The 15,058-nt window shown below is 41.3% G+C and overlaps 2 protein-coding genes across 2 annotated transcripts; both read right to left on the bottom strand.

The window, feature by feature from the left end:
- Positions 1 to 4,836: 4,836 nt before the first annotated feature.
- Positions 4,837 to 6,143, bottom strand: LOC145911916 (uncharacterized). The gene is made up of 2 exons (XM_082999349.1): positions 5,489 to 6,143; positions 4,837 to 5,441 (listed from the first exon to the last, which is right to left on the bottom strand). Exons 1-2 carry the CDS (start codon positions 6,141 to 6,143, stop codon positions 4,837 to 4,839), a joined length of 1,260 nt encoding a protein of 419 aa, XP_082855475.1.
- Positions 6,144 to 8,429: 2,286 nt separating this feature from the next.
- On the bottom strand, positions 8,430 to 9,224 carry LOC145911917 (uncharacterized). Its single transcript, XM_082999351.1, has one exon. It carries the CDS (start codon positions 9,222 to 9,224, stop codon positions 8,430 to 8,432), a length of 795 nt encoding a protein of 264 aa, XP_082855477.1.
- Between the last annotated feature and the right edge of the window lie 5,834 nt (positions 9,225 to 15,058).

Consider the following 15,058-nt stretch of genomic DNA (forward strand, 5'->3'; position numbering starts at 1 on the left):
ATTTCTATTGGCAAAAAATATTAAATAAACGTTAGGGATAACTTTTCGCTGTTACAGTACTCCAGTATTGCTTTTGTGGTTGCACAACGTAAGTAACTGTGCGATTTCAGCACTTGTCCATTTTGCAGTATATGACTTTTCGATAAAAAATATTTTTTTAGTACAAGTTTTACTGTACAGTGGAAAACATTGGTACTCCAGTATTGCTTTTGCGGTTGCACAACGTATGTAACTGTGCGATTTCAGCACTTCTCCATTTTGCAGTATGTAAATTTTTGATAAAAAATATTTTTTTTCACTACAAGCTTCGTTATACATTAGAAAACACTGGTACTCTGCTATTGCGGTTGCACAACGTATGTAACTGTGCGATTTCAGCACTTGTCCATTTTGCAGTATGTAAATTTTTGATAAAGAATATTTTTTTCTGTACAAGTTTTATTATACATTGGAAAACACCGGTACTACAGTATTGCTTTTGCGGTTGCACAACGTATGTAACTTTGCGATTTCAGCACTTGCCTATTTTGCGGTATATGACTTTTCGATAAAAAATATTGTGTTTCAGTTAAAGTTTTATTATACATTGGAAAACACCGGTACACCAGTATTGCTTTTGCGGTTGCACAACGTATGTAACTGTGCGATTTCAGCACTTGTCCATTTTGCAGTACATGACTTTTCGATAAAAAATATTTTTATTCAGTACAAGTTTTATTATACATTGGAAAACATTGGTACTCCAGTATTGCTGTTGCGGTTGCACAACGCATGTAACCATAGAATACTAAAACATGGAATGGAAACTCCGCTGCAAGTGCGCCGTCACGCATGAGTAACACTTTACGCGAAATGAAAAATGCATTGGGTTAAATGCGATTTTGGTGTTTTTTAAGGGGCTTAAAAACCCATTAAATAGAACAAAATTTAAAACTTTTCTGAAAAAACAATAAGTTTGGTCCCTCGTCTTTTGAAATATGTCGATGATTTTGAATAAACCGTGTCACATCATTTTTTACGGCGATTTGCTGTCTACTACCTTTTGGGTCAAAATATGAACAAATAATTGCGCGCTTTTGCTGTTTGCAAGTAGTGGGAGGCTAAATCGAGTAATATTATCAACTACTATGCTTGTTATGTAAAATCAACTAATTGCTTATTATGTTTTTTTCTAGGACAGTATCTCTGCACACAGTAATGCGGTTGTTTGGGAATATTTATTTTGCAAAAACAGGGCATTTGACAAACAGTTGACAAACGATAGTATGGCTGCTTTTTTTCTGCGATTTCTGTATCTTGATGAAGATGGAGAGGAAGATATTATAACAAACCAAATTATTAAAATCAGGAAATACCTAGCCAACACCATGTTCATACTGCTGAGTGCAAATGTTGCCAGTAAAGTCCAACACAAAACAACATTTTTTTGCATAATATGGGTTTAAAAAAGTTAAGCCTTGACAAAATTGCTTGCAAATACTCAAGGGCAGTGGGAATACTTCCAATATAAACCAACTATAACTTGTACATAAGTGTTTGCATATGAACAAATTCTGAAAACTTTCATCTTTTTCTTCAACATGACATGTGTCTCTCAGAAGCATTTTAATACATATCTAAATCAAATTCTGTTGTGTTTTACTTAAAACTAATCTGCGAAGAAAAAAAATGACTAGTGAAAAGGGGTATTTTTAATATATAAAGGTCCAATTTGGCTGAAACAAAAGGCAATTATGTTTAGTTCAACAAAACATTACATATTTTCAACTGTGTCATAAGCATTCAACCAACTGTTATGATAAGAGTAAAAGAATATACTTCTGTTATGTGTGCAATAGTTTGACAAAAATAATTTCCATCCAATTTGATTTGTTTTCTTCTCGGGGATATTGGACTAATCAACACTTAAGGTCGAACTTTCGGACAAAAAAGCCAATATACAACCATATATTTACAATGAAATCAAATAGAAAACTCAGTGTTGTGTGGGAAAAATGTAAAAAGTAGATTACTAGTACAACAAAAGCAAGTTCATTAATATTCACAGAGCATTGGCTCATATGTGGCATGAATTGCTCAAAATCAATGGAATATAAAAAATGACACAAGAATTTATTTAATTATGTCAATATTTTTTAGATAGTTACCACTATTTATTTATTATTTAATATTATTTGCACAAATCATGAAAAACGGCCAGATTCAAGTATGGTTAACCAAGTAAATACAATCTTTAAAATTAAGCAGCAAAATTTGGCCCCATTTTATCTGGTTTACAAAGGCTACAATCTGACATTTTGGGCCAGAAACTACTTCATGTAGTACTGCACTATCTGTCCAACATATGTCTTTACAAAAAGAGGAGTTATGAAACATTTTGATACATACCCTATAATGACTGCAAAAATGTGACCTCTGGGTCAGACTGTTTTGTTCATATATTAGGTTTCTGAATCCCATGATTGCTTTTTAGGCAGATATGCAAATCTAAAACATTACGTCATCACTTGTATGACGTAGTTACATGTCTAACGTCATCTTTGAGGTTGACGCGAAGACGTATTAACAATTTTTTAATCTGTAAGGTGACTTGTAACACACGGTCAAAAAGTGCATTATAGCGCGTCATAATTAAAATCATCCACATATTTCAAAAGATTAAGGATGAAACTACTTGAATTACATTTAAATAAAATATTGTGGTTACATTAACTTACAATTTTTCGCCGCCGAAAAACGCCAAAATCGCATTTAACCCAATGCATTTTTCATTTTGCGTAAAGTGTTACTCATGCGTGACGAAAAGAGTTTCCATTCCATGTTTTAGTGTTCTATGACGTAACTGTGCGATTTCAGCACTTGCCTGTTTTGCAGTACATGACTTTTCGATAAAAAATATTTTTATTCAGTACAAGTTTTATTATACATTGGAAAACACTAGTACTCCAGTATTGCTTTTGCGGTTGCACAACCTATGTAACTGTGCGATTTCAGCACTTGTCCCTTTTGCACAACATGACTTTTCGATAAAAATATTTTATTTTAGTACAAGTTTTATTATACATTGGAAAACACAAGTACTCCAGTATTGCTTTTGCGGTTGCACAACGTATGTAACTGTGCGATTTCAGCACTTGTCCATTTTGCACTATATGACTTTTCGATAAAAAATATTTTATTTCAGTACAAATTTTTGTTATACATTGGAAAACACTAGTACTCCAGTATTGCTTTTGCGGTTGCACAACGTATGTAACTGTGCGATTTCAGCACTTGTCTTTTTTGCAGTATATGAATTTTCGATAAAATATATTTTTATTCAGTACAAGTTTTACTGTACAGTGGAAAACACTGGTACTCCAGTATTGCTTTTGCGGTTGCACAACGTATGTAACTGTGCGATTTCAGCACTTGTTCATTTTGCAGTATATGACTTTTCGATAAAAAAATTGTTTTTCAGTACAAGTTTTACTATGCAGTGGAAGACACTGGTAACCCAGTATTGCTTTTGCGGTTGCACAACGTATGTAACTGTGCGATTTCAGCACTTGTCCACTTTGCAGTATATGAATTTTCGATAGAAAATCCTTTTTTCAGTACAAGTTTTACTATGCAGTGGAAAACACTGGTACTCCAGTATTGCTTTTGCGGTTGCACAAAGCATGTAACTGTGCGACTTCAGCACTTGTCCATTTTGCAGTATATGAATTTTCGATAAAAAATATCTTTTTTCAGTACAAGTTTTACTGTACAGTGGTAAACACTGGTACTCCAGTTGTAACGTGCTTTTTCTGCGAATCGGCGGCGCTACACGCTACACAGCAGTTTTTTGGCCTTTAGCCCAAACGCGTCCCATCCAATCTTCTAGGTAGCCGAGCCCGCGAAACACAACAGACACTTGTATTCGATACAGGAACGACCGGCACAACAACGCACCAGAAATGGAACGGTTTCTAGTTAAAGAAACACAATTATACATTCAATATATAGACAAATTCACACTATGGCAAATTCAATCGCACTTACCGAACTGTTTTGCGACCGATCTTATTCCGTAAATTATCAGTAGTGACAACACATCTTTCAGTTGCATTAGTGATCCAGTAAACTTTTCAATTGTTGCAAAACAGTCAACAAACTATTTCGCGTTTTGCAACTAAAACCTTATTCAAATAGAATCAGTATTATTGTATGTACCACAATAACTGGCAGCACAACTAGCAATGAAAAAAATGACCATGCGGTCTGCACGCGCACGTCTACTGCGCAGCCTTTGTCACATAATAACGAGAGTTGTGCCAAACATAGAAAACATAACGTGAAAGAATTAACGAAATTGGGTTTGGGAATCTACATCCTCCCCCCGAAAATTGGGCATTGTAACAATTTTACATCGACGCAAAGATTCACAACACAGTCTCATTCTCCCGCGCGGGGATCACCACGCAGAGCTTAGTGATGGGTCTCCTGAGGAAACCGCCGGCCGTCTTCACTGCAACGCTCCTCACCACCTGGTGTTTATCATGGAATTGTTCGGGGACTTTTCCAAGAGGCCATCGACATCGTGGAGCAGAATCATCGACGAGTAGCACAACAGCACCTTTGGAAAAATTACTTCTCCGGGTGTGCCATTTTTGTCTGGAGATGATTGTCCGGGAGTACTCCCTCAGCCATCGTTGCCAAAACTCATCGGCAACATGCTGAACCAGGCGGTATCGGCGTCTGGCGTAGCAATCGCTCGGGTAGGTCATCGTCGGCGGCAATCCCATCGATGGGTTAATTCTTAATTGGTGGTTTGGCGTCAAGGGCATGTCTTCACCAACTTCCGGGGAAACTTCAGTTAGAGGTCGTGAATTTATGATGTTTTCCACCTCCAACAGCAACGTCTAGTTTTCCCTCAGGATATATCGCCATCATAATTCTTCGGACGGTTCTGATCATCCGTTCCCACACTCCACCCATGTGGCTTGCTCCTGGTGGGTTGAACGACCACTTCACCTTCCGCTGGCGCAAGTAGTCACAGATCTGATTTTGGTACCATTTTTCCACGTCTTCCTTCATAACGCGGTTAGCACCGACGAAATTGGTTCCGTTATCCGAGTAAATGTGTGATATTGGACCACGTCGTGCAAGAAATCGCCTCAAGACATTCAAAAAGGCGTCTGTAGTTAGGTCGGCAGCAACTTCTAAATGAACAGCACGTGTCGTCATACACGTAAACAGACATCCGTACCTTTTTATTTCGCATATACGTTGTCTGATCAGCAAAGGTCCGAAATAGTCCACACCGACGTGTGAGAATGGTGGTTCGTCAACCTGCAATCTGGACGGAGGCAGTTCAGCCATCAGCTGCTGTCCTGGCTTGGCGTTTCTTCGTCGGCAAAACAAGCTTGGCGTATAACCCGACGAACAGTCGCTCGGGCGTTCACTATCCAGTAACGCTGGCACAACAAACTCAATGTGTAGTTGATTCCAGCATGCCCCGCACCTTGGGCGTGCACTTCTTGGGCAATTAATTCCGTTAGGCGACAATCATTTGGCAGAATCGCCGGATGCCTTGTTTCGTAGCTCAACGTCGCGTTGTCGAGTCTGCCGCCAACACGAAGTATGTCGTCCTTCAATATAGGGTCGAGCCTATAGAGCGCAGATTTTGGCAGCAGTTTACCCGTGGGTAGCGATGCAAGCCAATCAGCAAAGTGCTGACACTGCACAAACTTGACGAGTTCTGACTCAGCAATTTTTAATTCGTCAACGGATGTAGGCGAGTGTGACACGGTCACCTCTTTCTTTTTAGCTTTACAGTACAAGTAGCGTTTAAACCTGAGCAACCATGCAGTTGCCAACTTCAAACGATGTAGTGATGAAAAATAGACAATCAAACGATCAGTACCTTTTTCTTCGAGCGTTGTGAGGAAAACATCCGCCTTGATTCTTTCCAAGTCAAAGCTTTTGTAGACCTCAGCAGTAGTTGGTTTCTTAGTAAATCGATTTGGCCACTGGTCGGGTGTCTTTCGCAGGAACTCAGGTCCGGTTAACCACATTCCACTGCACAGTGTATTGGCAGTAACACCGCGAGACACTGCATCAGCCGGGTTCTCGTCGGTTGGTACGTGTGTAACGTTATGAGGTAATGTGTTTTTCATGCGCATGAAACTTTTCCATGAGGTATTGCAATGATTTAGCAGTTCGTACCATGAAGTGTAACTCCAATTTTCTCGGAACGACAACGGAGAATCGTTCGTAACATGTAATTATGTATCGCGGTTCTCACGCAAGCCGCATAACTGGTTAATATGAATTGTCTATAAATCTCTGGTTTCTGTGGCCCGAATTCATTTCCACATCGTGGAATCGCCTACTCTGCGCTGGGCTTCTGCCTAGTGTAGTTTCACCATTCCATTCTACATTTTTGGTTCGCCTTTAGCGTAGAATCGCCGTCTGTATATTCTACACTGGGGCTCAGTTGTATTCTGCACATATATCTTTCGTCCATGGTGAATAAATTTCGTCCATTGGTGAATAAAATCTTCCAAGACGAACGACCTACACTTTGGTGACCCCGTAACTGCAAAGTTTCCTGCAACATTCGAAGAAACAAGTTTGAGGATAATTCTTCCAAGACGATCGACAAACTTGACCGTGAGTACCAAACCAGTTGTACTTTTGGTCGAAATTCTTTCATGATCTAACTGTCACGAGGAATCTATCGATAATCTTTCAACCAAATTGCCTTCTGATTGAATATTAATCAAGTAATATTCAAGCAAAAATCCCAGCGTTCGTTTCGCTGTCTTGGGATTGTGCGCAGTTGCAAATTAACGCGCAAATCTCCTAAATCTTGCTGAGATTTTCAAGGTTCCTCGTTTTCCATTGCTGGACGTTGCTGCTACCATTTCTCTTGGATTCATCGTCGGTTCTTTCCATTCACGAGTGTTCTCCTGAGGATTCGTCAACTCCAGCCCTGCGCTTTAATCGAGCTTAGAGGAGATTCAATTCGCGTACGCACGGATTTCATCGTTCCCCATATACAACGTTGGATATTTTCCGTGAATGTTCGTTTCCCCCTGCCCAATTTCCGTCTCGTTGTTTTGGCCAGGGCGGCCGGCGGGCGTTGGCGTGTCACTGCGGAAATCGCACTCTCAATTCCGGCGGACCATCACACTGTGTTGGAACCGATGCCAACAGGCAAGAATGAAACACGACAAAGTCTGTTGTGCGAGGGAAGGTGGATTTCATTTCAAGAACTTTATGGTTGAACCTATGGAATAACTGTTGGACTATACAATTTCGCTATTCAACACTCATGGATTATTAAAGGCAATGAACTGAATTTTTACCTGCCATTGCAAACATCAAGGATATTTCAAGAAATCTTAGCTACAAACGTCGGAACATTGTCGAAAATTACCCGGTAATGTGCATACTACTTTTGTTTCTACTCTTTTAAGCCATGCCTAGTCCTCAGTGGTTATGTAATACTAATCCCCTTATGTTCACTTTCTGTAAAAGGTTTTTTTTAAACTTTGTTAAGTCTTATTGTCACCGGAACGTTAGTTGATATTTTCCTTGCGTAATTGAAGTCTGTTAAATGTGAAATGTTGATTCAACCCTTAACGTGTCTGCATGACAAAGTTAGCACGGGGCCTGACGCTTTATACTACATGGCGCATAATTAAGCAAGGTCGCCCATTATATGCCTCCCCACTCTTTATATGTCTGAAGCCCCAATAGGAAAAATCCTTGCTCTAGTTTTGTTTTGGTTTGATGAAGCACATAACTGCTGATTGACATATTTTACGCATGGTTTTGTTGTTTGGCCATTATTTTGTGACATGTACTTTGACAAAGCTAAAATATCACTTTTCTTCTTATTCTTTTCTTCTCTCTTATATCCTTGTTTTTTGCCTATCTTGTAAAACACTTTTTGGGGTGAGAAAAGTGTAACGTTATGAGGTAATGTGTTTTTCATACGCATGAAACTTTTCCATGAGGTAATGCAATGATTTAGCAGTTCGTACCATGAAGTGTAACTCCAATTTTCTCGGAACGACAACGGAGAATCGTTCGTAACATGTAATTATGTATCGCGGTTCTCACGCAAGCCGCATAACTGGTTGATATGAATTGTCTATAAATCTCTGGTTTCTGTGGCCCGATTTCATTCCACATCGTGGAATCGCCTACTCTGCTCTGGGCTTCTGCCTAGTGTAGTTTCACCATTCCATTCTACATTTTGGTTCGCCTTTAGCGTAGAATCGCCGTTTGTATATTCTACTCTGGGCTCAGTTGTATTCTGCACATATATCTTTCGTCTTTGGTGAACAAAAACAAACTAACACAAGTTTGGTTAGTTACGAAGAGGAGTTAGGAGTCAGGGAAACGCATATCGCAGTTGAACACGCAATTCAAACATCAAACAACACTCATTTCTACACGTGCATCCAATCATGGACACACGAGTGATTCAAAATCTGTGTAATTCGATTTCGCGAAAATATAGGAAAGTTCTTGCTGTCGGCGTGCAAACTCTGCAGCACGATGGATGAGTCTGTCCAAAACAGACAAGGACAGTCTTCTAAACCAAGTTCCTCCTTCATTGTTCGTGACATTTTTACTGCATCCAAAGCAGCCTCCAGTTCCAGTCGTGGTATGGTTTGCCTCCCTGAACCGAAAAGCAGTGATTTGCCCATCACCAGAGAGCACGTAACGTTCGAGCGGTCATCCACTGACCTCAGGTAACAAGCACAACCTCGTGCTTCTGACGAAGCGTCAGCAAAAACATGTAACTGTACTTTGGACGCATTGGTGGTCATTCGATAAAAACGAGGTTTTCTTACCTCATAAAGGTCACAGAGGCTTTCTCGCCATTTTCGCCACATGGCTTGATCCGTGGTCGGCACGACATCGTCCCATCCAATCTTCTGTTGACACACGTCCCTGTAGATCAATCTGGCTTCTAGGACCACGGGTGCAACGAGTCCAAGGGGGTCAAACAGGGAGTTTGTCACGGAGAGCATTCCACGTCGCGTAATCGGTTTGTCCGGCAGGACGACATTAAATCCAAACTCGTCCTCCGGCAGACGCCAGCTGATTCCCAGAACACGTTCCTGTACCTCTCCGCCAAGCGGAATGTTCTGGATTAATTTGGACCTTTCTCCGTTAGGAACAGAGTTCATCACAGCATCACTCGATGACAACCATTTTGTCAGCCTGAAACTTCCCATGGACAGTAGACTTCTCAAATTTTCCACCATTTTAATTCCCATTGTTTCTGTGGGGATTGATAATAAACAATCGTCCACATAAAATTTTTTCTCACAACCTCGGCAACACGAGGATCAAAAAACTTCCCAAATTCACGTGCGGTTTCACGTAGGCAGAATGTGGCGCAGCTTGGGGACGACTTCGCGCCAAATAAATGAACAGTCATTCGGTGAGGCACAGGATCCTTCAGTGTGTCGCCTCCTGGCCACCACAAGAATCTGAAGGCGTCACGATCCTGCTGCGTGACGCGTACTTGATGGAACATGGTGTCTATGTCCGCAACCAAAGCCACGGCTTCTTTGCGGAATCTCAGAAGCACTCCAACTAACGAGTTCATTAAGTCTGGTCCTTTCATCAAGTGATCGTTGATAGAGTTACCGTCGCACTTTGCGGCACAGTCAGAAACGATTCGAAGCTTATCCGGCTTCTTTGGGTTTACCACGGGGTGGTGAGGAAGGTACCACTTCCGACCATCAGTACTAATTTCTTCTTCTGGTACCCGTTCGGCATAACCCTTTTTCAAAAGGATTTGCATCTGCTGAACATACTTTTGACTTAAACTTGCATCACGTGACAAACGCTTCCTAAGACCAGACAGTCGTTTCTGTGCCAATTTCAAAGTGTTGGGAAGAACATCTGCCGAATTTCGCCACAACAGCGGTAACTGGTAATGTCCATCTTTGTGTTCCACTTGCTTGGCCATGATGTCATATGCAATGACGTCTTCTGCTGAAAACTTCAATCCGAACTCCATTGCTTCCCTGTTGCTCCGGAGTCACTGGAGGAAGGATTCGGCATCCCCCTAATCACCACTTCGCATGGGGTAAGTTTCACCATCATCGGTCACGATGACGTCATCGTTCAATTCCTTGCAACAGAAAACTACAGCCCCTGGAGGTTTTCTGTGGAGCATAACCTCTTAGCAACCAACCTAGAGGCGTTTTGACAGCATCCGGGTACTCCGGATCAGGAGAGAACCGACTCTCCAAACATCGATGAACTAAGTAGATGTCTGTACCAATAAGTAATGTGACAGACCCACCTTTGATTTGCGGTAAATGTACTCCCTTCAGATGCTTGGGGCGAACAGGTGTTCCAAACTTTGGGACATGCTCAGGCGGGACAGGGATTTCGTCAAGTAACGTCACTTCCGGTAAATTGAACTCCTCTCCTCCCATCAAGGGCAGTACTGGCATGGAGATTTTCACGGTGTTCAGCTCCTTTGCACCATTGATCGAACCGAGCTGCATACGAACGGGTTCGCCTTCTACCTCAACATCCAACATGTTGATCAGCCGTTTGTCACAGAAGGTTTTGTCCGAACCAGTGTCCAGCAGAGCATATGTTTCAATTTCCTTGTCCCCGACGCGGACTCGAACAGGAACAATGTCTAACCAAGCGGACAATGAGTTGCTACCATGACAGCCCACGGTATTCAAGCAACTACCCTGCGTCAAAGACGCCGAGTCATTTCCATTTTTGTCCTCCGAAGATGCGTCCGTCGGTCGAGGTCTCGCCGGATTGTGCAGTAGCACATGATGGTATGCACTTCCACAACCTTCCTCATCGCAAACCGTCTTACTGCTACAATCGACAACCATGTGTCCCACTTCAAGACACCGGAAACACAAACCTTTCGCTCGCACAAATTGTCGTCGCTCACGATGCGATTTCCGTTTAAACGCATAGCAGACGACGATTCTGCACCGATTTCTGTGCACCAGTAGAAGAAATGGCGTTGTATGACTCCGCCTTTTGTCGTTTGATACCTTGATTCTTTTCAGGGCCTGAAGGAAAGAGACCTTTCCCATATACCGAGTTTGCTTCCTCACTCTGCTTTACAACGAAATTTGCAAAATCCACGAAACGCGCGACTCTACCCGTTTCCCTTTGCAATGCAACAGATACAGAAACCCATTTACATTGCATCTCCACAGGTAGCTTGCTGGCAATAGCAACAATAAAACCGAAGGAATCTACGGTAGACATTCCAGTGATTTCCTCCAATGATACGCAGCATCTCTTAAGGAGGACGGCCAACTTTTCCAAACCGTCGGGGTCGTTTCGTCCAATCTTCGGACTTTCTTGCAACTTCCTTTCGCAGCAACGAGCGATGATATGTGGTTGACCATAGCGTTCGTACAATTCTTTCCAAGCAAGTTCGTAGCTGATTGCAGAGTTTGAGGATGACGTATGGTGCCTCAGCTTTTCATTGACACTTGGCGTGCAATGTTGCAGCAAGTATGTAAGTCTTAAATCATCACAGTCTAATCTGCTAGCAATATGAATTTTGTACCGATTTGCAAATGACCAATAGTCCATAGGGTTGCCATCAAACTTTGTTATTTGTGGTTTTGGAAGAAAACGTTCACCAACCTCCGTATAATGAGGTCTAAACTGTGTCGTAGAGGCATGTCCATTATGTGGCGAGTAAATATTATCACGTGGTACCTTTTGGCGACTAGGACGTTCGAATTCCTTGAACTTTATTTCATTTGGTTTAGGATCTTCGATCACTAATTCTTCAGGATTCTTTGCACACACTGTGTCTTTTCGGGGTTCGTAATTTAACGAACAAACACTCCCAACTACTTCCCATGCGTTCACTTCGGCTTCTGCTAATTCTAACTTCCGTTGAGATTCGCGATCAGCGATTTCAGCTTCCAATTTTCGTTTAGCTAGTTCTCGTTCAGCTTCCAATTTTCTTTCTTCTTTTCTTTCTTCATCTTGCTTGCGTGCTAATCGAGCAAGGTTTAGCTTCACACGACTTTCCTTTAACTTAATACTGTATGTAGAGCTCCTAGAAGATCTTACAGCAGTTTTTTGGCCTTTAGCCCAAACGCGTCCCATCCAATCTTCTAGATAGCCGAGCCCGCGAAACACAACAGACACTTGTATTCGATACGGGAACGACCGGCACAACAACGCGCCAGAAATGGAACGGTTTCTAGTTAAAGAAACACAATTGTACATTCAATATATAGACAAATTCACACTATGGCAAATTCAATCGCACTTACCGAACTGTTTTGCGACCGATCTTATTCCGTAAATTATCAGTAGTGACAACACATCTTTCAGTTGCATTAGTAATCCAGTAAACTTTTCAATTGTTGCAAAGCAGTCAACAAACTATTTCGCGTTTTGCAACTAAAACCTTATTCAAATAGAATCAGTATTATTATATGTACTACAATAACTGGCAACACAACTAGCAATGAAAAACATAACCATGCGGTCTGCACGCGCACGTCTACTGCGCAGCCTTTGTCACATAATAACGAGAGTTGTGCCAAACATACAAAACATAACGTGAAAAATAAACGAAATTAGGTTTGGGAATCTACATACATTGTGCAACCGCAAAAGCAATACTGGAGTACCAATGTTTTCCACTGCATAGTAAAACTTGAACTAAAAAAAAATATTTTCTATCGAAAATTCAAAAACTGCAAAGTGGACAAGTGCTGAAATCGCACAGTTACATACGTTGTGCAACCGCAAAAGCAATACTGGGTTACCAGTGTCTTCCACTGCATAGTAAAACTTGTACTGAAAAACAAATTTTTTATCGAAAATTCATATGCTGCAAAATGGACTAGTGCTGAAATCGCACAGTTACATACGTTGTGCAACCGCAAATCCAATACTGCAGTACCAGTGTTTTCCAATGCATAATAAAACTTGTACTGAAACAAAATATTTTTTTTCGAAAATTCGTATGCTGCAAAATGGACAAGTGCTGAAATCGCACAGTTACATACGTTGTGCAACCGCAAAAGCAATACTGGAGTACCAGTGTTTTCCACTGTACAGCAAAACTTGTACTGAAAAAATATATTTTTTATCGAAAATAAATATACTGCAAAATGGACAAGTGCTGAAATCGCACAGTTACATACGTTGTGCAACCGCAAAAGCAATACTGGAGTACCAATGTTTTCCACTGTATAGCAAAACTTGTACTGAAACAAAATATTTTAATCGAAAATTCAAATACTGCAAAATGGACAAGTGCTGAAATCGCACAATTACATACATTGTGCAACCGCAAAAGCAATACTGGAGTACCAATGTTTTCCACTGCATAGTAAAACTTGTACTGAAACAAAATATTTTCTATCGAAAATTCATATACTGCAAAGCGGACAAGTGCTGAAATCGCACAGTTACATATGTTGTGCAACCGCAAAAGCAATACTGGTTTACCAGTGTCTTCCATTGCATAGTAAAACTTGTACTGAAACAAAATATTTTCTGTCGAAAATTCATATACTGCAAAGCGGACAAGTGCTGAAATCGCACAGTTACATACGTTGTGCAACCGCAAAAGCAATACTGGAGTACCAGTGTTTTCCACTGTATAGTAAAACTTGTACTGAAAAAAAATACTTTTTATCGAAAATTCAAATACTGCAATATGGACAAGTGCTGAAATCGCACTGTAAGATTTCTGTGCGCGTAACTTTCCATGTGAGGAAATTTCACAACAATAGGAACGTCATAATGCCCCTACCAACTGTATGATGCAAGGTTAGTGCCAGCAGTCTTAATGTTTGCCACGTGTTGAACTTGTCCGTGTGCATTAAACTGTTTTGGTGGTTAAATATCTGTTGTGAATTGCAGTGAATTGACTAAAGTTGATAACTTAAATAGTGACTTAATAACGTATATTTACCTGGTGCAACCGATTGCTATTCGAAGTCGGTCCTTGTGCATCTTGTATTGGTGAGTTAAATGTTGTCTGTCATGTTGCATGTTTGACTGTTCGCTAATATGTGTTTGTTTTCCGCAGAATAAAAGAATATTGTTCTTTCCTGACGGTGACAAGGTTACTTGGCCGTGTTACATCGTCAACAAATTAGGAATCGTCAACAAGCGAAGGATCGACGATTGATTTGGTCACCACGGACATTTCCGTGAAATTGCATCTCAAGTAAACCGTATGACGGAAGATCAAGAAAACGAAATAGTAGAGGCTTAGATAGCTACGCTTGCGCAGAGAGTCTTATGAAAAAGCCGCAAGATCTTTCAGCGCTACGTGAGTTCCTGCCCCAAGTAAATGCAAACTTTGATAAGCTAATTGAACTTCACTCAAATATGTCGGATAAACTATCTGAGATAATCTCGCGTGAAGGAGATTATTGCCGAGACAAACAAGAATTCGATGAAAGGGTCGCAACGTGGATATCGAAGCAGCATGACCCGCAGCCTAGATCCGTTCCCCTACCATTGTCACCAGTCGACGCGTTGTCTGTTCATTCGAGTAGAAATTCAACCTCGACTTCTATACGAAGTGAAATTCGACGCAGTAAGGTGAAACTAAAGCTTGCGAAATTCGCAAGTGCTCAAGAAGCCGAAAATGTACGAAGGGCCTCAGAAGAAGCAGATAGATTACGTCGTACGGCCGAGCTGGAAGCAGATCGTGCACGTCGTACGGCCGAGCTTGAGGCAGAACGAATTCGACGTGAGGCAGAGAATGAAGCCCGGCGCATCAGCGGAGAAGCACGCTGCGCAAAGGCGCCACGATATGCAACTCGCTGAAGCTGAAATGGAGGCATGGGAGGAAGAGTCTACTGGTAATTCAAGCCTGGCGTCTGTTACAAAAGGTAGTTCAATTTCTATTCCTCGCCCACAATTACTGTCAAATGTTTTTCAACATACGAGCTCACAATTGCCGTCAAATGCTGTACGGGGCTCGTGTCCACAAATTAGGTCAAATGCGCAACACATGGAAGCGCCTGTGAACGTGCCCGCACCACGCATCAAGAAGCATAGGACTGGTACGTTTGAT

The sequence above is a fragment of the Ascidia mentula genome, chromosome 8, assembly GCF_947561715.1.
Source record: "Ascidia mentula chromosome 8, kaAscMent1.1, whole genome shotgun sequence".
Classification (NCBI taxonomy): domain Eukaryota; kingdom Metazoa; phylum Chordata; class Ascidiacea; order Phlebobranchia; family Ascidiidae; genus Ascidia; species Ascidia mentula.